This window comes from Ambystoma mexicanum, chromosome 2p (assembly GCF_040938575.1).
Source record: "Ambystoma mexicanum isolate Mex_15411 chromosome 2p, UKY_AmexF1_1, whole genome shotgun sequence".
NCBI classification, from domain to species: domain Eukaryota; kingdom Metazoa; phylum Chordata; class Amphibia; order Caudata; family Ambystomatidae; genus Ambystoma; species Ambystoma mexicanum.
The window spans coordinates 1053112655-1053139484 of record NC_090923.1 but is presented as its reverse complement, the minus strand read 5'-3'; the positions used below and the strand labels follow the sequence as shown (position 1 = coordinate 1053139484).

The 26830-nt window shown below is 46.4% G+C and overlaps 1 protein-coding gene across 1 annotated transcript in view; it reads right to left on the bottom strand.

Moving 5' to 3' along the window:
* Positions 1-26830, bottom strand: part of CAPN1 (calpain 1) — a 597334-nt gene that overhangs the window by 293749 nt on the left and 276755 nt on the right. Inside the window, exon 5 of the mRNA XM_069644966.1 lies at positions 20610-20743. Within this exon, the coding sequence (XP_069501067.1) occupies positions 20610-20743 (134 nt within the window). The remainder of the gene's footprint in view (positions 1-20609; positions 20744-26830) is intronic.

The following is a 26830-nucleotide window of genomic DNA, read 5'->3' as shown; positions in this document are numbered from 1 at the left end:
TGTCCTTGTGGTGGATGAGGTAGAAGTGCTAAGCCAGCTCAAGCAGCAGCCTCCTTGGCATTGGCCTATGCTTCAGCCCCCGCAAATCCACTCTGAGGTCTTCAGTCACAGTTCTCCTGTGGGGGGTGGGAGGAGACTGTCTCAGCATCTAGAAGTTTGGCGAGAAATTACTTCAGATGCTTGGGCTCTGGAAACCGTAGCCCACGATGACTGCCTTCCGTTTATGAAGAGACCTCTGAACAATCCACCGGGGAACCACTGTTTAAGGATTCCGGATCTGCACCTTTGCAGGAAATGTTAACCCTGTTAGAGAAAGGTGCTATAGAACCAGTGCCTGTAGCAGAGTGGAACAAGGGATGGTACTCCCCCATATTGTTTTGATACCCAAGAAGGACGGAAGACTGAGACCCATCTTGGACTTGAGATACTTGAATAAGTTCCTCAGGAAGGAAAAGTTCAAGATGGTCACACTTTTTCAAATTCTTCAGGCCCTCCAACTCCAGGATTGGTTGGTGTCATTGGACCCTCAGGATACTTATTATCATGTGCCAATCCATCACAAGCACAGAAAATACCAGAGGTTCGCAGTTGGCGGTTCTCATGATCAATTTCGAGTTCTGCCATTCAGGCTGACCTCCGCCTGAGAGTTTTCACCAAACTGATGGCGGTAGGGGCAACAAGTCTCAGGAGAGGGGGGGATTCACGTCTACACCTACCTGGACAATTGGCTGACCAGGGCGCATTCTCCCGAGGAAGCCTGGTATCATCTCAGTGTCACCTGCCACTCTCTTCACAGACTGGGCTTCCCCCTCAATTACAAGAAGTCCCAAATGACACCTTCCCAAAAGCTCCAGTACATTGGAGCGATGCTAGATACTTCCTTAGGAAAGAGCTCCCGACGTGAGGGTTCAAGACATTGTTTCAGAATTCCCACAGTCTACCGGCCTTCGATTTTCTGAGGTTGTTGGGCCTTATGGCATCCTGCATTTTTCTGGTGCCAGTGGCTCACCTAAGAAGGAGATCCCTTCAGTGGGCTCTAAGGACGCAATACTCTCAGTTCTCAGGAAAGATGTCGGATGACTTCAGATTCCATTCAGGGTCTCATAGGATCTTCTGTGATGGGCCTGTGAGGACAATATTCTGAAGGGAGAACCCTTTTGGCAACCATGGCCAGAGATTACAGTAGTGATGGACGCCTCACGGGGTGGGGAGCCTATGCCAATGATCTGTCGGTCAGCGGTCGTTGGTCTCCATCCGAGTCCAAACTACATATTAATCTTTTGGAGCTGAGGGCAATCGGGTTAGCGCTGAAGGCCTTCCTGCCTTCTGTACGGGGAAAGAATGTCCTGATAATGACAGACAATATAGTGGCTATGTACTACCTCAACAAGAGAGGTGGTGCAGGGTCACTACCACTGTGCAGAGGCAATGCAGCTCTGGTAATGGGCAATTCAAGAAGGAATCTCCCTATCTGCAGTTCATCTAGCCGGAGAGGAGAACACTGCAGCGGATGCTCTGAGCAGGCAGAGCCCAGTCTCTTGAGTGGGAACTAGCCCAGGAAGTCCTTCAAGAGATTGTCACTCTTTTGGTAACCCCTCAAGTAGATCTGTTCGTGACCGAGGTCAACCGGAAGTGCGAAAGATATTGCTCAAGAGAATTTCTGCCGAGAGGAGCTCTAGGAGACACGTTCGTAGTGGACTGGGAGTTTCCACTCCTGTAAGCATTTCCTCCAGTCCCTGTCATTCCTCATGTAATCATGAGGTCAATAGACTTGGGAAACACATGATCCTAATTGACCCGGATTGGGCCAGGTGGACGTGGTACACGGACCTGCTATACATGTTCATCTGTCCTCTGATACGTCTTCCACAAAGAGAGGGCCTTCTGTCGCGAGAGGGGGGGTCAGGTTCTCCATCCATTTCTGCTGCTTTAATCTGGCTACGTCTAGACTTGTGTTATCACGCCATGAGATTTGTGCTTGGTCTTTGGCCTTCTTTACTAGTTCAGGAAATCCCTTATAAGGTGGTGAACTGGCCTGGGAAAGCCCCATCCTTCGCTGGCTAGTAATTGCTTTGTGTGTGTGGAAGGGGAAAGGAAGGGGAAAGGGAAAGGCATTCTCAGAAAAGACCCAGAGATGTCCCACAACCCCACTCTCCCTACTGTATATGGCCTGCGAGGCCAGGCCACGTGTTCGGCAACGCCGAACGCGAGGCCAGGCCACGTGTTCGGCAACGCCGAAGGATTTCCTCCGCTCGACCCTCCGTCGAAGATCTTGCTCGGCGGAGAACAGCTTCACAACTGCGTCGAGGGAGGGATTATTTAATATTAATGAGAAACGACCAAAGGTCTAGGAGTTGCAATGTCTCTCGAGGAGCTCCGCGTGAAGGCGACCAGAAGCTGGGCGGAAAAAAACAATCTGAGGGACCTCGACGCGTGAGGGATTGTGGGTACAACGCACGTCACTATAGGGATAGTGTTTCAGACACGCCTTGTCGACGTCCCTTTTTCGACTACGAAAAACAAAATGCAATACTCCGCAGTGACCACTGGATGTCGGACCTATGCACAGCATGTGATTCTAAGCAGATTAACAAACATCAGAAATATATATGATACATTACTCACCGTAATCATATTTCTGATGCTTGTATCTGCTTAGATTCACATGCTGTGCATAGATCGACATCTAGTGGAAGCTGCATAGTATTACAGTTTGTTTTTTGAAACTCGAAAAGGGGCATCGAACTAGGGCGTGCCAGTAATACTATCCCTAGTGTGACGTCCACTGTATCCATGATCCCTCACACGTGTAGGACCCCCAGATTGTATTTTTTCTGTCATGAGGTAGTATGAGGAGTAGCGCGAGTACAGAGTATCCAAGCAGATAGATAAGACTACAAGCATCCATGCGCCTTCTCTCAGAGGGGAGGAAGGGCGTGCGCATGTGAATCTAAGCAGATACAAGCATCAGAAATACGATTACGTTGAGTAATGTATCCCTTCTGAGGCTTGTGGAATCTCCTTAGATCACATGCTGTGCATAGATTAGCGAGCAGTGTTAGAAGGAGGTAGGATGTGAGAAGGGTCATGAGCGAACAAATGTCTTAGAACCGCTTGTCCCACTTGAGTATCTGTCTTGGAATGAGTGTCAATGCAGTAGTGTTGAGTAAAAGTGTGAATAGAGCTCCATGTAGCTTTTCTGCAAATGGTGTCAAGGGGTACATTTGCAATGAAAGCCAGAGTGGCCCCAGTACCTCTAGTGGAGTGGGCCCTTGGTGTAAAAGGCAGTGTCTTTTCTGAAAGGGAGTAGCACAGCTGGATACATCTGACTATCCATTTAGAGAAGTCACCTTTAGAGACGCGATGATCTTCTCTGCCTGTAGCTACGTAGACGAACAGTTGATCTGTTTTTCTTAGCGGTCTTGTCTTGTCTACATAGTAGAGGACTGCTCTTCTCACATCTAAAGTATGTAGTTTCACCTCAGCAGAGCTTTTGGGTTCTTGGAAAAAGGCTGGTAGCTCAATGGACTGGTTAACATGGAATTTGGAAATAAATTTAGGTGAGAACCTAGGGTAAGTTTGTAAAACCAGTTTATCCTTATGTATAGTAAAGAAAGGATCCTGCACTGACAGAGCCTGAATTTCACTGACCCTTCTTATGGATATAATGGCTACTAAGAAGGCAGTCTTATAAGTCAGGTGTTTGACACTAGCTTTATGCATGGGTTCAAAGGCGGGCCCCATGAGTTTAGCAAGCACCACATTGTTACGCTCACCTGGTATCCACAGGGACGCCACCCAGCCGGGTTACTCGCTGGTATGCTTCTCAGCTTTGCCCTGATGTGGTCTGCGGGGGAAGGTGCTGCCTGAAAATACAGGAGGACTGTGTTCAAGACTGACCGCCTGGAGTAAGTATCCTCCCTCCACCCCGTATGATTTCAGTCCCTCTGGCGCCCTCTCCACACCTTGTGGTAGAATTAGGTGGTAGAATTAGGCGTGCTCTCCGTCCTGCCTTCTTTGCAGGGGCGCGTTGCGTTGTCTTTCATGGGCGAGTGCGGTCCAGTTGCTTCACTGACGCCGGCCCGTTTGATATTGTTCAGGTAGGTCTTATTGCTGTTCTTTAGTTTTGTTGCTATCCTGCATGCCTTTCTTTGTTTAAAATGTCTCTTTTCTCCCTTAGGTACACAGAGCTTCAGCGCGGCGAACTGGCTTGGTTGAGCCCCGCTGGAAAATGATGGCGCATTAAGAGCGCTATGATGCAGTAAGTAAGCGCAATGCGCAGCCCTGCGAAGTCTTGCCTTTGCTAACCTGTGTTTTCCTTCCTTGTTGGTCGCGGTGTTCTTCAGCGCGAGTGGAATGTCCGGAGTGGTGCCAGCCGAGAGGCGACCAGCCAGGTAAGCCTTTTGAGCAGTTCGTAATTTGTAAATGTCTCTACTGCTTTCTTTAATGTTGTCTCCATCTTCCTCTTTCAGGTCGTTCTGTCCAGGAGGCGTGCAAATTCGAGGAAGCTGTTCTCAGTAGCTGCGAGTGTTTAAAGATGAAGACTGCAGGTAAGATGCTGCTGCTAATGATGTTCCTTTTGTCTCCTTGCAGGTTCTGCTTCTCCGAGGTAATAGCTGGACAAGGTGAGCGTCACGTTGCAAGCTGCAAAGTAACACGAAGCGTGTTGTCTTGCTCGGGTGTGGTTTAAATAGCCCGAACAAAATAGTCCAGGTAAAGTAGTCCCTAGGCTACCACACCCAAAACACTAGACCGCATAGCTTTATTCTTAGGAACCAAGCTATGTCGATGCCTCCATGTTGGCTGACAATACAATAAAGTAGTTCCCAAGCACATTATTTTTCATGGTGTATGAGCCTGGCTCCATAGGCGTCACGACTGGCCCCATGAGCGCTTTTGAAGAGAATGCCAGGCTCTAGAGGCCTGACTCCACCTGGCCAATCGGTTTGCCAGAGGGGGGTTTTGGGCGAGGGTCGTGACACACATTAAGGTCCCACCCTGGTGGTGGGTTAGAAATTGGAGGGTGGAGTCTCTTCACCCCTTGCATAAAGGTTTTGACAACTGGTACCTTACACCACAACACCTTGCTTATGGGAGGTGGTGTAGGCTGACAGCGCCGCTAGGTGTACCTTAAGTGAATTAAATACCAACCCTGCATCCAGTAAGTGGAGGAGTGCAAGTCATGATGCATACCCCCAGGCATCCAGTCCACGTCCATCAGCCCCGGGAGCAGGCATCATGTTGCCTTGAGAAAACCCAGCAACCCCTGTTAGGGGCTGTCTGGGTTCAGTCCTGGCGCCATAGGCGCCAGGCTCATAGGTGCACACTTACCTGATGCAGACCATGCTGCAAGAAGATCCAAACCCATGTGAGGACTAGAAGGGACTACTTTACCTTAGGGACTATTTTGTTACTCGGGTGTGGTCGGGGAGGAATACCTACCTGGGACTACTTTGGAGGCTATTTAAACCACGCCCGAAGAGCAGCACACACTTCGCGTTATTCTGCATCCAGCAGCGTAACGTTCACCGTGCCAGCAGCAGCATCCAGCCTTCTGCCACACCCGCCTCGAACCTGGAGCACCTAGAAAGAAGGAAAGAAGCAAAGGTTAGAACAAGAGTATTACCTGATTTCTTACCAGATTCCGGTTTCATCGCATCTTCAAACCAGAGGAAAGACTTTGTTTTAAACGCGTCGCATCGCAGCAGCAGCGCCGCACCATACTCACCGTTCCATGCAGCATTTCTTCGATCCGGCACTGTCTCCATCTTTACATCGCCGAATCCCGGCACCTAAGGGTGACAAGAAACAACAAGGTGAGCAGAGAGAACAGACAGAGACAACCTCTTTAGCCGCCATATGCTTACCTGATTTTACCGCCGGAGGTATTATTCATCAGCACGCCACATCTTCTTATGCCGCACCTGTAAGAAAAGGAGAAAGCAGCAAGTTTAACCCTTGGCATTATTTACCGGACAGTGTTGGGTAACACAGACTTTTACCGGAGCGCTTTCAGCAGTCAATCTTGTTATTGGGTCAAAGGTGCAAGATAAAAGAGGAATTGGGCAGGAGTGAATTCCAGACATTTTGAACTCTTACGAACTATATACTTATGGCTCTTCGCCAGGACCTTTTGGAGTCAGGCTTCGTCTACAACTCTTCCAATATCTTCAGGCCAGTGAAGTAACTGGTCATCAACGCACCCCTGCGTGCTTCACAGGATGGAGGGCTCATCCTTCAAGAATATAAGGTGAGATTAGTGGGGAGGACAGTGGGAGAGCCATCACTTGAATCCACAAGTGGTTAAATCCATCTCTCCACTTGTAGGAGAATATTTCTACGGGTCAAGAAGACAAGATTAGGAGGGCAGATCCAGTCCGTCATCGCTGCACTACACATCACGGGGGTGGAGGCCGCAGCAGTCCGGGTCCGACCGACGCCCCTGTGGGAGTCAGGTGAGCATAACAGTGCAATCAACTGGGTTCATTGTTTTATTCTGGCACCAAATAACACTTTTTCCATTTATCAAAGTAACAGTGCCTTGTGTTAGGCTTTCTTGATTCTTTTAAGATATCCATACATCTCTGTGGTAAATTGAGATGGCCAAACTCTGACTTCAGGAGCCATGCTCCCAAGTTATCGAGTTGGGTTGAGGATGCACTGTTTGTCCTCCATGCTGGGAGAGTAGGTTGTACCAGCACGGGAGTCTGATGGGTTTGCACACCGCCAGTTTGCGGGAACCACGGTTGTCTCACCCACATAGGAGCAACTAGGATGAGCGTCATCAATTCCCTGTCCTGTATATCTTGTTGACCACCTTCCTCATTAGAGGGGTTGGTGGAAAAGCGTAGGCAAACATCCCTGACCAGTTCAGTTCATCCATAGAGCGTTCCCCCTGGAGCCTGGCTGGGGGAACCTGGATACGAATCCTGAGCATTGCCTGTTTTCGCTTGTGGTCAATAGGTCTATAGTGTGGAAACCCCACTGAGAGAAGAGGTCTCCTACGACTTCTTCGTGTAGACACCATTTGTGTTCTTCAGGGAGGGGATCTCTGCTCAAAGCGTCCGCAAGTGAATTGAGATCCCCTGGAACATGTTGAGACGACAGGTAAATGTTCCGTCCGAGTGCCCATATCCAAATTTTCTGGGCAAGCTAGGACAGATTTGGCGAACGAGTGCCCCCCTGTTTTTTTTTTTTAAGTAAAACATTGCCGTTGTGCTGTCAGGATCTGCACTGACAGGTTGATTAGGTGGGGTTCGAACGCCCGAAGCGCTCTGAAAACTGCCAGATGTTCTAGCAGGTTGATGTGATTCTGAGCCACTGTGTGAGACCAGAGACCTTGAGCTGTGTGGTGAAGCAGGGTGTGCTCCCCACCCTGACAGGGACGCACCTGTATTTCTGGATCGTAAAAGGGTTTCCCCTGTGAAAGATTCTCTCTTGTCCACCAGCGAAGACTCTACTAGTGTTGGCGAAACGACCACTAGATCGTCCCACTGACCACTTGCCTGAGACCACTGTTTCGCCAACCATTCCTGCATGGGACGCATGCGCAGGCGCGCGTGGGGAACCAGGTAAATGCATGATGCCATCATGCCTAGCAAACATCGCTTTGTGCACTCTTATCTGGCGACCGTACTGATATTGAGGAATTTGCAGTAACATATTCCAAATTCTCTCCTCTGATGGAAAGGCCAACCCCTCTTTGGTGTCTAGGACAGCTTCTAGGAATTGTTTGGAGGTGCTTGGCACCAAGGTTGATTTTTTTCTCGTTTATTGAGAAGCCCAATTGAAAGAGGAGGTTGATTGTTCTTTGAATGTTGGATCTGCAAATTAGGGGATTTTTTCCCCTGTGATGAGCCAGTGATGAGCCAGTCGTCCAGGTAAGGGTACACTGGGATTGCCTCCCTGCGTAGGTGTGCGGCCACCAGTACCTTGGTGAAAACCCTTGGAGCCAAGGCTATCCTGAAGGGCAGCACCTTGAACTTGTAGTGCTGGCTGTCTACCTTCAAGCGCAAGAACCTTCTGTGCGCTGGGAACTTGGAAATATGAAAATATTCATCTTTAATGTCCAATGTTGCCAAGTAATCTCCTTTTAGTAGGGGGATTACCTCTTGGAGTGTAGTAATGCGAAATTTCGGAGGCTTCAAATACTTGTTTGCAGTGCGTAAATCTAATACTGGGTGCATTGTTAGATCTTTTTTTGGCACAAGGAAGTAAGTTGAATAAATACCCTTGTTTACCTGGTTGCCCGGGACGAGTTATATTGCGTCCTTTGCAAGAAGAATGACAATCTCCTCGAGGAGGATCCTTTGGTGCTCCAAGGAGTGCATTTTCTGTCTTGGAGGATGGTCGCGGGGCATTCCAATAGTTTGATACAGTATCCCGTGGACAGCACCCATCGGTCTGAGGTGTTGCGTGGGTGAAGGTGGAAATGCACCCCCCTACTGGGGATGCATGGGAAGGGACCCGGAGCGGAATGTCACAGTTTGTTGGGAGGAATAGTGCCTCTACCTGGGCTGCCTCTTCCCCTACAACGACCCCTCTTTTGACCTCTGGCAAACCCCTGGGTAGCCGGTTGGTTGCCTCCCCACGATCTTCCTTGGCCTTGAAAGTAATTGGACCCTCTGGGAATTTTGGCCGCAAGACTGACGAAAATTATTATTCCCTCGTTGGTTTGTGGGTTTATTAGTTAGTTTTCCAAGGGACTTCAAGGTATCATATTCGTCGTTGGCTGTTTTGAGCGCCTCCTCCACCGCCTTTCCAAACAAGACATTTGGTTCCATCAGCATGTCAATGAGGGTGGCTTGGGTCTCAGCTTTAAACCCCGACTGTCTCAGCCAAGCATGTCTCTTGATTACCGTGCTCTCTGCAATAAGCCACCCTGCATTGTCGGCTGCGTCAAAGTTAGCCTTGGGAATGCATCCGGACACCGATCTGCCTTCCGACGCCAGCAGAGTGGTGGTATTAGCAATTCTTGCCTGCTAAGCAGAAATGGAAGCCACTTTCCTTCCTAGCCCATATATTTTTTTGCTCTCCTTGTCTGGGGGAGCTTCAGAAGATGCTAGAGGTGTCCTCGCCCTCTTCCTGGTGATTGTGACCACTAATGAGGCGGGTTTAAGCTGACCCCTTATGTAAAGTGGGTCAGAGGGGGCGGCCCTGAATAATTTCTCAATTCGTGGGTTAACTGCCCGGGTAAGATTAGTGGTGAGCAGAGAAGGGTCGATTCTGTGTTGAACAGACTTCAGAATTGGGATGGCTTGGCAATGGATTTTTTATCCCCAGAATTTGCTCTGCAAAGTCCCTCTCTTCTTGAGCCCCCTGAGTATCTATCTGGAAATGGGCTGCAGCCTTAGCTAAGACCTTGTTCACCAATGGCTGATTATCCACAGGTGAGTCATTCACCAGTGGGTCCTTGGGAATAGGGGAGTCGAGACTATAGGCCTCTGCCTCGTCCTCCTCCTCCTCATCCTGGTCCTCAACGTCTCCCTAATAGTCGACCCCTGCCTGGTCGTCCAGTGTTTGTATTTCTGGATACTCACCATACTGCTGGCAAGGTTCAATAGTGGATGGGTCTGAAATCAGCCCCTGAATTGGAGTCTCAGTACGGAGTCTCTTAGTAGAAGGTTGAGGGTCTTTGGATCCTAAAGGGGCAGAGGAAGTAGGGGTATTCTGTTAGCTCTGAAAGTAATTGGGGTCTTTTTTGTAAAAATCTGCCATAAAAGACATTCTCCTCATTACTCTGTCGATGTCTTCCGAGGTCCATACTTTGGAACTGGGAATAACCCTTTCCTGCTGTGGTTCCTCTTCTATTCACATATCCTGGGTAGTGGTAGGGACAACTTTAGGCCTAGTGACAGGGCCAGGGGCCTTGGACTTGGGGTGTTTCTCCTTCTGAACCTGGTGTTCAGAGGCTTTTTTCTGGTGTTTCTTCCCTTTCCCATGTGTAGAGGCATGTTTTCCTGACTCTTTGGCTTTCCCTAAATCTTTCGACGCCTGGCGTCGAGATTCGGAGCTGTGTTCACGAGATCTTAGAGGAGGGACGTTGAATCTCAGAGGCAGGCGTCAATGGAACTGCCGGAGTCGACTTTGAACGTGCTGCTGGGGGGTAGAGGTCAGACTAGTCTTCTGACCACCATACCTCAGTGACTTTAGGTAATGTGGCACTCTTAGCAATCGTAGACGGTTGCTGTGGGTCATGGGGCGACCGTGACCTAGAACTCCCTGAGGACAAAGATTCTGCAGATCGCTCTCTCTGTGCCTTTTTCTGCCGATCACTCGACACACATGTCAAATCTCGGGTGGGGTTAGTGTGCTTAGATGAAGGTTTGTGGGTAGCGCCCTTGCCGCTGGGTGTTGTCCCCATAACTGCCCCGCCGGACAGTCTTACGAGGTCGGGGGGCTTGCGCTTGGGTGCCTAATGACACCCCTGTGCCCTCGCCGTCCGTTACAGCGGCGTTGCTGCCATCACTGAAAGAACCCACAGCGTCCATGGCCTCGAGCTGCCTGGCGTAGTGGGCCCAACGTTTGGTGGAGCGGTCCTTAAGTGTCTTTGCTTTGAAGAGCTTACAAGCTCTGCAATTTGCCTCGGGGTGGTCCCTTAGACGACACAGATTACAGGTGTACTGCTTATCTACCCAAGGGAACTTACGGTTGCACTTGGGACAGAATTTAAATGGAGTACTCGCCATATGTTAATCTCTGGCAGCGGGCGAGTTTATGTAGGAAAATAAACGAGTGTATGTTCCACCCCCCACTCTGCCTACTTGCAGGGCCGAGGCCAGTGGCCTTCCGAGGCCCAAAGTCCGTCGTGCAGCCTCGACAGCTGTTTGTTCTCCGAGTACCGGCGTCGATCTTCGGATTCTCGACATGGGATTTGAAAAACGGGGGTATTTTTGTAAAATGTATGATAAATGGCTAGAAGCCAGGCGCAACTATGCTTCCGACAAGTATGGCGGAAAAAAACAATCTGAGGGTCCTACACGCGTGAGGTATCATGGGTACAGTGGACGTCACACTAGGGATAGTATTACTGGCACGCCCTAGTTCGACGCCCCTTTTCGAGTTTCGAAAAACCAACAAATACTCAGCAGCTTCCACTCGATGTCGGCCTATGCACAGCATGTGATCTAAGCAGATTCCACAAGCCATATATGTATATGGATTTATGGATGTTTATAATCTTAGAACAGAGATGTTGACCATCATCATTGTTGTTATGCACAATGCACTTTATGTAACCCATCTTGTCAGGAAAAGCAACATAAACAAAATGGCAGTCAGAACACTATGCTGCTGACTGATTTTGACGTAGCGCACAGTCAACTGTAATTTTATGAAAAAAAAGCAGCATTAAGCACTTTATATAATTCATAATTATAACTGCAGAGGTTAAATCAGCATGCACACGTTATGAATTACGCACTGCAGGATTACTCACTGATGCTGCAACTCGGGTACCCATCTGTTGCAAGCGAAGGGAATGCTGTGATATGAATTGCAAAACGTTTTCACATCATGTGCTAAGCATGTATTGGGCTTTGAAAGGCTCTATGGGGGCCCACTCGGTAGCAGCAAAGGCGAAAGCTGTTTATTCGTGGTATGTAAACACATGGAGCCATGACAATATTGGGTAATCAAATGTATTTAAAATGCTGGTTATAGATGGGGACTGTTAATGTAATTTATACATGACAGCAGCATTTAGCCTATACAATACCTGTGCTCTTAACACTAAAAGATGGCCACCATGCTTTTGCTGCGCCGAGTGGGTTAACCAGAGGAGTCCTTTATTTTTGTGTAAACACTCACTGGTTGCTCTCTTGCGCTCTACACCCATGTTATAAACTCACTGGTTGAAGGGAGCTTGTGGTTTTGATGAAGCGGCGAGTTGTGCCGTGAAACGCGTTAACGTCCCCAACGCGCACCGTTATTATGCTTTCTGGGAATGCCATACACTGATGGCTTTTAACTTTTTTGCCGAGTTGTAAGGCTTCAATAAAGACAGTAAAACTTTTACTAAAGAATAATTTTGTTTCCGGACATTTTTTCATTTCCATGTATGTGGAGAGTGCTACTCATCTTGTCTGATTCATATCAGTGCACTGAAGATATATAAAATCTCGAGATATATATATATATTCGGTATATCTATATCTTCGGTGCACTGATATGAATCAGACAAGATGAGTATAATAACATATATATATATATATATATATATATATATATAGGTTAAGTGGGAGGATGGATTAAGTTAATAATTGTGGGGAGCGTGCAAGGGTGGGGGGGCTATGCCAATATATATAGTCAGTATTTTTGGATTCAGTGTGTTTTGTTATTTTCACATAGATCCCTTGAATGTCACAATGGGCCTAGTTCTGAGAGAGCTGTGCTTCTTCAGTTGGAATTTGCTGTGGGGAGGTCTTCCTCCCTCCAAACCCCTCTGATCACTCCACATTTGTGCAAACCGTTGAAAAAACCTCAGGTGTATCAGGGAAACCTTTCTGCCCCAAAAAAAGGTTTTAGGCATGGAGAATGGCTGCTGTGGAACGTCTGCAATGTTGGTTCGACTCAAAAATTGATGAGATGCAAAGTATTAGCATGGTCCAACAAACCGTATGAAAAGTACTGAGTTATTGTGGGTTTGCGTGTATATTGTATCCGCGCCAGTCTGTCTACTTTGTTCATGGGATTTCACCACCGTGCCGCCAAAGAACTACAAGTAACCAAAACTTTGCTTTGAAGTTACATTTCCTCCAGCATCATTGCAGAAGGAAATAAATGGATCACATTCACCCTCTGAGGTAGCTTTCTTTCTCGACACCAGTGCTGAGTAAAATAGTGCGTCTCTTTCTGCGGGCTCCAGCTATATCCCTTAAGGGGACATGCAGCTTTTTGTATACTAGACAGGGGGCGGTTTGGTTTCTAATCAAGCTACCTGCGCAAGAGTAGGGGAGGATGGATAAAGCTTCCCTCAAGGGCATGAGAAGGTAACCATGAAGGTAAGCTTCATAAATAATGGGGTTGTCCCAGGTTTGTTGCTGGACGTTTCCCTCATGGACCTCATCAAGGTCTCCCTGTGTCTGTTACTGGAGCTTCCTCTCAGACATCTGTGGGGATTTGGCAAGGTTCCATGTGACTATTTCCGGTCTCATCCTAGGTCTTCAGCAAGGGTGGTTTCGGGATCCCACATTTACCTCCACCAAGGTTTATGTTATATATTTGTATACAATAATCCTAGCACAGGAGCAACGGAGCGGTGTAGAGGTCAGAGAAAAACATTGGTAGTGAGAATTTACGAAGTCATTGATGTCAAAGATGGCCTAAAAAACTCAAATATTTGCTTGCATGATTCAAAAGCTTTGTTGTCAGAATTCTGAACATGGTTTACAGGAGACTGCAGAAAGGCAAACTAAGGGGAGTCGCTGGTCTATTCCTCAGCGTGCTGTGGGCTCCCTCCCCGCCAAGCCAGGCGTACTTACACCCCAGCCGATCATAAGATAGTAGGGGTCATCTGCCCTAGTCAAATCTATTTATGTCCTGCTCTACCAACTAGGGCCGACAGGCCACAGCCTTTTCTATTTCACAGCCACTTGCATCTTTCCTACTCAGATTGTGTCAGAAAACCAAACTATTTTTTAAGTTGGTCCTCTCTTTCTCCAGCTCTCTAGCACAGTCTCTTCCATTTCTATACCCTTGCCCCTTTCCTTCTCTCTATTCATCCACCTACTCTCTCCTCCCTCCTCTCAACCTCCTGTCTTTCCCTCCATTCCCTCTAGTCTCTCCTATTCCGGTTTCCCTCCACCTCTGTCCTTTCGCACTCATCCCTTCACCCTCCCTTCTGCTGCTCACGCCTATTCTCCAACCAGCCCCTCTCCATCTGCCACCTCTTTCACTCAGTTCTCTCCATCAATCCTGCCTTCTAAACACCTTCTCCCACAATCTCGCTCTACAATCATACATCCCACTCTCACACCAAGCACTCCACTCTCTCTCAACTCAATACCTCACCTGCACTCTTACACAACCTCCAACCAATTTTCAGTAGACTGCTCCAACATCAGTCTTCCACCTGGCCTCCCGGTCCACCAACTCTCCTCCTGACCTCACCCTAACACTGTATATCTCTGAGTACGGATATAAAAGGCCTGTGCTCACAAGCAGATTCTTTCCCCTGTCAAGGAGTTTCCCCCCCACCCGAGTCTGATCTTTGCTGGATTTCTTGGTCGATGCCTTATTGCGGACGGATCGGGTCTTGAATAAGGCTGCACGAGTCTCTTCTGACTCCAGCGTGCGTTCAAAGTTCCGGGATGCAACAATCCAGGAATCCGTGAAATTAAGAGAGTGCGCTACTCAGCACACGAGTCCAGGAAGCAAGAAAGAAGGGAAAGGGTCTAGGAATGGGGTTGGTTGGGATAGAACCAGGGATAACAATACCGCGAGCTACAGAGCACACGTCTGGTCACTACTTCGCAATAGCTTTGAGACGCGCGGAGCCACTGGGGACGTGGTCTAATAGAACACGCTATGTGCAACGTGTAGAGTGAGGAAGGCGTTTCACACTGGACGGCCATGTTGGGAGTACCAGGGAGTGTAAGCCCTGTTGAGACAAGGACCAGGAAGTCCAAAAGGGGCACGTTCTGTAAGTCATGACATCCCCTTCTAATTGGGCTCTGCCCTCACCTGATTGATTGATCAATCTATTGGTTATGCTTTCCCTGGAGGCCAGGTTACATTGGCAAATGTTTGACAAAGTCCACGTGACCCTGTCCCTTTTTTTTTTTTTTTTTTTTTTTTTTTTTTTTAAATCGCTAGTGCTCGAGGGGCTTCTTTGGCCACATCTCATTGGATACGCATTGCACGTCTACTTGCAAGCCCTGTTAGCTAGTGTTATTGATGGTAGTCAGAGGACACCTGCAGACAGAGACCCGCGTTTGGCATCTCCGCTTTCTCTTGAGGTGTTCACTGCCGTCGAAGGGTTTGATACCAGAGCCTGTGGACATGAAAGCAGAACAAAATAACTCTAGCCAGGCAAGGGGCTGAAAGGCATGGCACGACAGACAGTGGCACCAATATAAAAAAAATACCAGGCACATTCAGGGACTGGGCTCCTAGCACCAAATCCCTCAACCCCACCTCTTGGATAGGACCAGCTCTGGCAAACGCCTTCCAAAGTCATGTACCCCAGGATGGGTGTGGTCCCCTTCCCCCCCTGAAAAAGTCAACCCTCACCCCCCGAACATGTCACATCAAGTGAACGTTAGTAATAATTATCACAGTACAATATATGGATGGGGGGTGTTCACAAAATATCAAACATCTGGCTTGCAGAACTGTTGGTTTAACCAGAGTCTCCCTTTTATTCCTTGGCATTCTTTCATGCATGATTGAGCTTTCATTCTGCAAATCCTCCTGAAACTTGAGCTTTCCTTCTTAGGAGATGGTACTTTCGCATTACTAATCTCCATAAACGCTGGTGAACCAGTCTACGAGTGACTTGTTCTAGCGTTTTTCAGCGGCATAGGATTTTTTGCTAGAGTCAGTCTTTGACACCCTAATGTCTTTTGGCACGAATATTTTGAGTTGTGTCATGTGGTATGCCATTTTAATTACGCCTGGTACTGCGACGATTCACAGGATTCTGTCACTTCTTCCAAGGGGGAGCCTTTTCCTTGTGAGGCTAGGGAGGTAAGCCTGCTACGCAATGCCCTCACTGGGGGTAGAGGGAAGCAGGACCTCACCAGGAGAGGCTCCCCCTCTGGGGACAAGGACTCACGTTCTAATGAGGAACTCCCTAAGCAACATATCAGTAACACACATTAAAGAATACCTAGTGAAAGAAGATATGAAGAACAAACTAGAATCTGTTATCGTCAGCCAAACACTATGGTTGTACCTATGAAGGAACATGTATGTATATGGAGAAACCCATTGGAAGAATACAGAGTATAAATTAAACAGAAAAGAAGGACTGACACTATGACACAGAAGTCCCACTGCAGCGTCATAAAACTTGGAAGTGGAAACCTTGGAAGAAAAAGAACCTGTAATTTTCGAATAAACTGGGAGAGGAAAACTGGATGCTCAGCGTCCAATGAGTGAGAGAAACCTGAAGGCAGCTCCCGACGCATGGCTTTTGAGAGGAGACGTGAGAGATTGCGGTGGATGCAGGGCATCCTGAGCAAGTGACAAGTGATGGCGTGACCGCAAGCAATTCATGGTGGACCTGGAGGCCCATGAACAACACCGATACCACTTTCATTAAGGTATCACAGAGCAAGTCGGCTGAAGTAGTAACGAAGAAACCAACCAATCAAGCAAATTAGAAGGTCCCAGTCTGTTAGAAACCCATATGATGTTGTCCCTGAACAATCCAGGTAACAGAAAAAGCGGGGGACCCAAGATAATAACTGGAATGCTCATGCTCGTCCCAATCGAGACAAAGTGTTAAAGATACATGAGGATAATGAGAATCATTACTGGAACGTTCATACTCTTCCCAGTCCAGATAAAGTGTCAAGAGGAAACTAAAGTCTAGAAAATCAATACTGGAGCTCTCAAACTCAACGTAGTCAAGATAAAGAGTGGACATTGAGAAAAGGGAACATTGAGAAAAATTACAATCTTAAATCTGAATGAAAAGAAAGGGACAAAACTGTCCCGTCGAAGGAACGGGACAGTCCTCACTAGTTGATAAAAGTAGCAACTAAGAACTATCTGAGGCTACCTTATTGGACTGAACTTGGTGAAAAACCACCTCACAGGAGAAGGGAATCCTTCTCCTCTGCCTTTGTTGTTCTTATAGTGGCAGGGTTAGGAGAGGTTAGTTTTGGACAGTGGACTGAACTAGATTTGGACTCTCACAGACAATGTATAGCACTTTAGTTAGCTCTATTAGGTAGGAGACACACATAATATAGGGAAAGATAATAGTTTACATCTTTCACTTAATCAACATCAGCATTGCAATGGAAAATCAGAGTGTGTTCTTCTGACCCGCCACAATATCTTACAGGTTTCAGTGTCCTTGTTTACCAATATATTATTTCTTGGACCCGTCACACCATTTTATTTGGCTTAGAAAGCAGTTTCTTCATTTGTTGTGCTTGCATTTGTGCTCCCCGTGTTAGTATTTGTTTTTTTGCTGACATTACCTTCCAATAGAGCACTGTGTGCAGCATTGTGCGTGGGACCAGTGCTCTTCACTGGATGGGTATCTATTATCTGGCCCTTTTGGAGTCATAACTGACTCTCTCAGAACTCTACCTACGGCTTGTATGGATTTATTTTGAACTAGTTCCTCCACCTCATCGAGTTTCTCTGTGTTAAGGCAGAATTCAATTTTTGGGGTTCCTTTTACTAACTCTGCGAGTACCCTAAACATTTGCTGGGTTTTATGTTTTTAAAACTCTTTTTGTCAACAGAGGGAAGTCACCCTTTATCTGCAACTCCTTTTGGTATACTGTTCAAAGAAGGGTTCCATGTTAAATCAATGAAAAAAATTACTTTGTGGCAATTTACTTCTTGGTAAGTAAATCAAATTTTTACTTTTAATTTACTTACCTACCCCCCACCATAAACCCCTCTGCAGACCCCTTTTACATATGAACCCACAACTACATAAAATGAATTCAAAGTAATTCAAAGTAATTACGATAAAGTAAATTACAGCAAGGTAATTTACTTTGTGGAATCAATGGGATACCCTTGGGCGGCAATGTGGCTAACAGGGCAGGAGAGCTTGTTAAGCTTTCTTTTTTGTCCCTGGATAAGCTTCCTAACCCAGAAAGCATGTTGAGTAGGCTTGTGGCACCTGTACATTTTGCTTTTAGCTACACCAGTTTGTAGCCTTTTTACTGAGGTAGTAGCCAAATGCCCATATATGGTGTCCATTTGGGCACTAGTGCATTTTTAAAGTCCTGTACCCCGGTCATTTTGGTTGTGACCTTTTGTTTCTGCCATGAGGAATTACCTAAATGGCCCTTCTGCCAACAAAGGCTCTTTTGGAGCACACAAAGTCTTCTCGGTTAGTATACTATCAATTTTACAGTGGACGACAGTTTGTCAGACATCTCAATAGAAAACTGTTTGGCAGTTTGCTTAACCAGCAAAACCTTTAATGCTGCATGGTTGTGGACTGGTCCCCTTCTAGAGTGGCATCCTGGAACTTATTTGGAGGACTGCTGGTGAGGTAGGCTGCTCCCAAGGATCCTTAACCCTGCTGTCCTAGCCGAACCATGTCCCTTTGTGGATGCCTCCCTGGCTCTTTGTGCTGAAAGAATCATTTTCTAGGCTCCTCTTCTGCTTCCCGTCAGCGTTGTATACTGAAAATCCAAGCCTGCACCATTTCGCCACCTTACCCTCCCTCCCGATGCTCTTCTGAAGCCTCCGGTCCTCGTGGAGCTCACTGGACTGAAGTTGGAAGCCCCTCTGCTGTCTTGCTGGAACCCTGAGATGCTTACTGCCACTATACTCTCTGGTGGGACACTTTGATTCACTTCCTGCATATGTTCTTTATCAAAAGCACTGCTTCCTGCTACCTGGCTGATATCTGTCACCCTCGAGTTGCCTGTAACCTGCTTGCTGGGTCCTCCTCGGACATCATTGGTGCTGTTGCAGTTGTGGAGTCATCCTTCATTGTGGGTCAACTGCCGACAATCCTTCATGTGGGCCCTAGTTCTTGGTCCTGCCCACTCCTGGGTCTTTAATCTCCATCCCCAGATACAAGAACTGGTGTTGAGTAAGACTTAATCCTGAACCTGAAAATGACCTATGAAACTGCTCTTGTGGGGCCATTTTCCCTGTTCCCATCACCTTGCAGCTTCATGCCTGGGCTTGTGCCCCACTCTCGAAACATCAATCTACGGTACTAACCTGGTTCTGGAGCTCTCCTACTGGAGACCTGCAGACTATGACAGATTAGTGGTTGCCAACTGCCTTGTACCAACAGACCAAGTAGAAATTACTTACCGTTACACCATAGCCTCGGGAGAAACGTATGGGTTTGTCCCATTATATCCATGTACAAACTTCCAGAAACATTTGCAATGCCATAAAAGTAAATATAACTGTTACTTAACTTTGAACAGCCATTCTCCCTTTGTCCCCATTGGGGTCCTGGATTTCCCTGGGCAATCCTGGTATTTAGATGTATTGCTATGCGATACACCACTTAATTTCACTCCCAATGTACCTTCTAAAGTAGTTAAAAGTTGAATGAGCCCATTTGTTCTTCTCGTTTTAGCGGTGAACGGGGTCCTTTTCCAGATCCAGTACTGCCCATACTGAATTTGACATAATTGATTGTGATTTTATATGTCTGCTGGAGTGTTTTATCCCAGATACTTCCTCTTAGCGACTCTTGCAAAGTGTGTAGTATTTCAATTATTGTGACCGCTTTCTCCACTGGTTTTTGGAGTGTGTTGGTTCTTGTGTAGATCCTATACTGCTCTCACCAGAGGGATTCTGAAAAATCTACCCATTCTGCCTCCACCAAGGCCTTAGACCCAATGCTTCAATAGAACAGGCAGACCTGTGTTTTTCCTTTTGTGTTGCTTGGGGAACCATATTTGCAAGCCTGACACTTGCTTCCTTTGTGATCCTGTTGCAGACAGCGATTGTAGTCTAACCTTTGGAATCAAGAATTATAGGATGGGCAAAACCTAAACTGAGACACCAAAAACATGCAAGAGTTGGAACTTAAAATATTTAACTTTCATTCACTATACAACCAGTCTAGTGGCGTGGTCACAGTAAATCCCTGATCACAGTTAAAGGTTATACGGTCATCCATCTTTTTTCTGTTCCTTGAAACTATGACAGAAACCGATAATGGACAAAAACGTACTGATGAGGGGGTTAAATACAGGGAACATTGCATGTAGAATGGAGACGTTATACATGAATTCTACCACTAATCTAACCTAGTCGACACACGTTAAAATTTAGTAAACAAAGTATAATACTTCATGTCAACCACTAGATGCCTTGCTTTGTAAAGCATTGGAAAATAAACAGATGCACACGCTGCAAATGTGCGTATAGCTATTTTAGTGAAACATGCAAACGTGCACGTGTCACTTCCAACTTAAGCACTACATAGCACTGTCATTTGTTGGCTAGTCCCATGTATCTCCAGATAACGAACACTTTGGTTTCATATCCAGACGCACACTGTCAATTATGTGTCCACCAATGCAGCACTGCATTTATCCAGTATAAACATAAAACAAAATGTGTTCTTCATCTCAATCATGGCACGATAAGTAATAGCAGGAAGGTGGTTAAGCAAAAGAAATTCGAAACACATCTACAACATTCAATGCAATAACTTGCTCGAACTAGGAATGTCAGGCCTCTGTGCTGGATGTTAGTTTGCAAGGGCTGAACACCTGATTTATTGTACGGTACTTTACTGAATTGGAAGAGCAAAAGACTGCACTGTAGGCTTGTATCACACTTAATCCACACCTTGCCTACAGGTCACCTTGCTCCTTCAGAATTTGGTATGCCTCAGCAAAACCACTTCAGAGTCTTACCCACCACCCGCACTCTCCATAAGGACTAGTAGCCTGGCAATGGCAGCCTCTATCTGCATGTCACGCACTTACTTGGCATATGCCTTCTCCAACAAGGCACTCCAGAACTCTGTGCCCTCTGCAGAGTGAACAAAAACCAATTTGCCATCCTTCACGGGTAAAAGGTCATCTACCACCACATCCACCCACTCACCAAATTGCCAGATCTGTAAAAAGAAAAAATAGTGACACTTTGTTAAGACAACAGTCAGTGAGAACATATTGCAACAATTCCAGCTAGTTTAGTGAACAGGTTACAAACCCTCTGATTCAGGCATTATGTTTTCCAAAAGACGTGACCTTCCTTTTGTTAGTCTTTGAACCACATAGTGTTTGATGCTAAACCATTCTGTACTTCTACACGGCACAATACTTCCTTCAGAATGTCTTGCCACTATCCAAAGTGTATGAATACACTCCATGGTGACAATGCCATCTATGAGGGTGGAATAGGCTGAGCTTTATGGACTTTTTTAGTAATAAAATGGTGCAGGTAGCTACGTGTTTTGTCTTTAAAACACTGGCTCTCACACATAAATGTCTTCATGGGTTAGACCACCCCTATCTAGCTCAAAGGATCATCAGACAAACTTCCTCTAGACCATCCAGGACTACTTACGCCAATCGCATCACTGTCCCTCCCACATGCAGAGTGCGAGCCGGTGGCTTCCCAACCATGGTAGCGACATACTGGAACACCCTCCCAGCCCAAATCAGATTGATCGAATCTCATGCAGCCTTCCGTAAGGCACTAAAAACCAGCCTCTTTGTACGACAGCCTCCCCTTCCAACCTGTTTTTGCCACATGCCCTGTGTTCTCATACGTGTACTGTACCACAAAATGTAACCTTTGCTGGGTCCACGGACCCTCTGTAACTAAGCAATTGAATCTAACTGGGGCCCCTCACCTGTAACCCGAAGCAAGCCTACTTTCATCTTCTTACAGTGCCTCATTGCCGAAGGGTTGTAGTGTGCTATACAAATCCAAAATAAATAAAATATGTCACTGAAAGTGAGGTCGGCAAATCAGACAACCATTTCATAATGCTCTATGCTAGAAAAGCACATTGCACAAATCTGACTTTGCTGAGCCTGTCTGACAACTCTGAACAGAAGCCTTATGATGTAGCAGCATGGCAGTCAAAGTGACATGTGCATTCATGCCAACAACTGTTGGAACCAAAAGTCCAGCATGTCAGGATCTGCCCTTTACTGTGGGAAATCCAGAGCCTAAATTAAATTATATAATTGTGGGCCCTCTGAGATGGTGTCAGATATCCAGATATCAGATCTAAATTCAAGCCATGTATGGTTACTGGGACACAATTCTAGTGGACAAAACCGACTGATGTCATTTTATTATAAGCTTGCTTGCAACATTCCTAGTCGTGGGTTCCTGTGTATTCAATGTGATATATCTAATGGTGTCATCCCTGCTTTCCCAGGAGCAGCATCTTCTCATGAGGCCAGGGGACAGCAGCCGCTACCTGCTTCTGACCCTGGGGGTGGCTATATGAAGGCGGATCACATGGAGGGAGACAGCTCACAGGGGAGTCTCCCAAAATCGGATGAGACATGGTATGCCCTTTTCCTTTTAAGGATGACCTTTCCATTCCTCATGCCTTAATGGGATGCTGTTATATCTCTCCTCATTCCCCCTTAAAACCTACTAAAGGCACTTCCTCATACTCTACCTAGACGTTATCACAAAAGGACTTCCCTTTTCTAATGATGGAAGTTCTGCCACAAGTAAGAGGCGCAGAGTAATGAAGATCACAAAAGGAACACACGCTGCCCTCTAGTTGTTGCTAGCACATTTTGATCGGGAAATCAGCCGATGAGGGAGACATGCCTGGAGAACTCCTGTCCACTCTGACATGGCATGCAGCTACACTGGAGGACAGCTTCCGCACCACTGGATTCCATGGAAACGTGCAGCCAGCAGGCGAGAGCCACGAAATTACAGGGAACCACATGGCAGAGGCAGCGAGCCCGAAAGGAATAAGCGGGACGCCGACAAATCGCTGCAGGTTAACTGCGGGAGAGCCAATTCCCGCTACATTAACTAAGTGATTCCGCCTCAAGGGAAGAGGGGACACTGGGCATTGCGACACTGCTACCAAAAGGAAATGGAAATATAAGTAAATTATATGAATGAGACGGAACGAAGGGTGCCATCTGTCTTAAAGGAACAGAATACAATAATAAAAGACGGTCAAGTTTCTAAGTATTTGCAATATGCATGTGTAAGACACTGGCAGGAGAATAGACTGGGCCGCCCCAAGTTACAGAAGTACATATAAAGAAAACCCTGGCAGGAGAGTATACCTGGCATTTTAAGCTACAAGTATATGAAACAAAGTATATGGGAACACGTGTGTTGCATGTAAAGAAAGCTCTGTGGGAGTGGTCAGAAATGTAAGGCGGAGAACTTTGTGAAGGTTTTTCAAAAAGATGCCATTTTATTAACTGAAACAGTTGGTTAAGTGCCTCACTATTCCTACCCCGACGAGGACTAAAGGAAACACAAAGGATATCTGTCCATCACACGTGTACATACAGTAACTCGACAAGATAATGCATGGCAGTTCAAAGGCAAAACAAATATAACAGTTACATTCACAATATTACAAGTCTTCTCCTTATAATCTTGGTGAATTCCCCTTCCCCAGGTTCAATCAGGATTCTGCTCCAGAGTTCAAAAAAGAAACAAGAAAATCCTGTTTCGTAACAAAGTTCCAACACAGTTCTTTGTGACTCCAACTTGACAACAGAAAGTTCCAACACTCCAGTGGTTCAACTAAAAGGTTCTCTCTCCTCCTCTTGCAATAGTAAGGTTCAAAGATATCTTCTCCACATAAGCAAAGAATATTTCCTTAATTCGGCAGTAGCAACATAAATTGTCTTTGTCGGGATGCTTTGCCACACTTCTGCAGAAAGTTCATACAGTTCTTTCTTCAGCAATACAAGCCTGTCAGAATATCTTGTTAACACCACTTCATCAACTTCTTCCTGGTTTACTCCCATTCCAGGACTGCTACTTCAAAGGTTTGCTGTTCGGTTATACTTCCCTGCCCGAACAGTATCTCACAAACAACAAGTACCTCTGTGGTTAAGATGAGTTTACAACAGCTTTGCGGTGTTCATTACTTTATAACATCAGACTTTAAGCAATTATTCAGGGAAAACAAGATTCACATTGATGCTTTTTAGTACTCTTTACACTTTCCAAAACCTCTGCAAGTTATGCTCCTCTCCTTCTGAACAGCCTTTTCGAGAAGGGCAGCCTTCTTGTTTCCCCACTGCATTATTAACCAAACTCTGACAAGGATATGGTTTTATTCTGACTCTTCCTTCGCTTTGGCAATGTGGATTTATACCAGTTATTGTTATATGCTTCTTCAAATATGAGCAATAAGATTCACAACCCGTGGAACTTTCATTAGTCCCCTCTTGCCTTTGGAAATATCTGTTGGTTTTAAATGGACTTGTTTTTTATTTCTTTTGGCTTGGGTAATGGTTGTCTGCATTATGTTCTAATAGGATTGACCCATCTTGTTGCTGGGTTCTCAATAAACTTGCATGCTTAAAATTACAGTCATTTGGTTTTGAAAAAGAATGGCTTCTCTGGTTTTTGATAGTTTGGTATTCAAAATTGCCTTCATTATCACTTTCGCTCACACACCACACGTGATTGTTTTCTACTTTGAAAAGACCTGTATCGAGCATGCGAGCGGTCTCGGAGCACTCCGGGTTCACTATCAGATGGTGGCCTCACCAGGTAAGACGTGCGCGTCCGATCCCTTCGCTGCTCACAGGTATTCTTCAGTGGTTCCTCGCAACTGGGCATTCTGCTACTTTTGGTCCACCTCCGCCCACACCACTTGTACACTGAGCTTCCTTTGCTCTGGAGGCACTCTGGTGCTCGCCAGCCACTGGAGACAGCCTTTTGGGGAAGAAACCTTTCCACACTTTCGCTTCCCGCTGCGCATCCTCTGCAAAACAGATCTTCATAGGGAAAGCTTCCCTCCCTCACGCTTCCTGCTGCACAACATCTGCAATTAAGGCTTGTGGAGGCAAGGACCCTCTCAGGACCAGCTACTGATCTCTGCATGTCAGTGGTCCCAGCGTCTTCTCCCACCCCCAGTTTCTGCTGCTTACACTGCTCTCCCTGCTCATTAATGGCTTGCCCCGGAGGGGGCCTTTTAAGCCTCCCAGTCTCCCTCATGTGTGGATAATTTCCACTAACAAGCTGACCACTCCTGCAGTTTTGTTCTGCTTTAAGCCCTCTTCTTCGTCCCAGTACTTCGGGAATAATGGGACTTGAAGTCACCAATGAAAAAGTATGTTTTTGTAACTTGATGTTCAGTCTCCAACTCATTTCTGTTCCCCATAATATTCTTTGAAGGAATGTCATTAAGGATCAATCACCAGACTGGATATGATAGAGGAATGCAGTTCTTTAGAGTTTGAACTGTTATTATTCACAGACTTCCTTTCAGTGTACCTTTGGGAGTTAGGGGATCTTCTAGCTTTATACGTCTCCAGGGCTTTAGAAGGGGTTTTATTTCTCTCAATGCCTAAGGGTTTATGATTGTTATTATCCACATTAAGATGTTCAACTTCTGGAAGGTGAAGATTGTTATGACAACAATCCATTATATACTTTGGTATTGATGAGATGCCCTCCCTAGAGGAAGACAAATACTGCATCCCACCACACAGTCCTCTCACTTCCCTGGGCCCCTTCTCCTCCCAGTTGATCCTCCCGCAGAACACCCCCAAGGTCAGGATCAGAAAGCATTTGCCTTTCCCTGGCCACCTGGGAGGAGACTTTAGGCAAGGGATTAATGAGGAGTTTGTAGTATTCATCACACCTGGCAGGAGAGTATACCAGGCATTCGCAAATCCGAAATTTCTACACATAAGGCAAGCATCCTGACAAAGATATGACAAGAGATAACCAAGTGCGAGTGAAACATATCCAGGAGTGAAAGACGCCTGGCAGGAGAGTACACCAGACATTCTACTCCGACTCAGATTGTCAATCAAGTTACTTTGAATGCTATTAAGTGAAGAGAAATCCAGCGGAAGAGAGTTACCCTTTTGAACTGCATCCACTTGCAACTTGCGTTGGAGTTTAACATTTATTCTTTTGAACATTTGTACATTTGTATACTTTGAGGCCATAGACAGTTCACAGTTGATTTCTGAATGCAAAGGTCAGAATAGTACTTTGGACACAGGACTGATAACTTTGGACATCCTGACAAAGGACCGACCCATTGTTTTTTTTTTGGTTGGAAAAATACCTCAGAGTGGGGATAGAGAGGTGTTTTCCAAACCCAGATTTGTTTAATAAAAGTCTATGGCCAACATCATGAACCCACTGTGTCTGAGTTTCATTCCTGACCCTTCACATCACTCTCTGGACCAGAGTCTTGCCAAACATAAATGCAGCAAAAGACTTTTTCGTCCCTGGAAAAGGGTTGTCACCTCCCAGGATGACAGGAACAACAGCCAGGGGACAGGCAGAGGTCTAGTGATTCAAAGGGCAGGCTCTGCCAGGGAAAAGGAACACTCACTATGGTGTTAATTAGGAGAAAACATTTTAAGTAGGCAGACAGCAGAAAGGGGCAGAGTAGAGTATCGCAGGAGAGGACTTCCAGGTTCCTCCGCCTTGGATGTTCCTATGGCTCCCAAACATCCTTGTTATGCTCCACCTTTCCAGCAGAAAAGCACTTTGGGTAGGACAAAAACAGACTATACGATTGAGAAACAGCGGTCAGGATCTGACCACTTTCTGAAGGCTAGAAGGCAACCAATCTTCTGTTGCCCTTTGCCTATATGAGCGGGGAGGGCCCTCCCCTCGGTGGATTCCTGTTTGGGCACTTGGAGGATTCATCTGGAACCGGGTTGGGAGTAAAGTCTGCTTTAAAGTCCTCTACCATAGTTCTGAAAACCAAGATCGCCAAGGAGGAGGCACACTCTTCCCCATAATCATGAAAACATTTAGGATGACCAGCTGTTGATCAATGCCTTCTTGCATCCAGAACACTGGTACCCATGATACTGTTCACTGGAAGTATCAGCCCCTGTAAGTGATCACTCAAACCTTTCTGGTAGACAAGTGCAGCCCAAGGACTAACTTTATCCATGGAACCCCCGAATTGGGTCCCCACAGTAACCAAGGAAGTTATTCCTGGCGCTCCCTGCATTTCTGTACCGCTTCAAAGCCGGTTTGGGCAACTTTG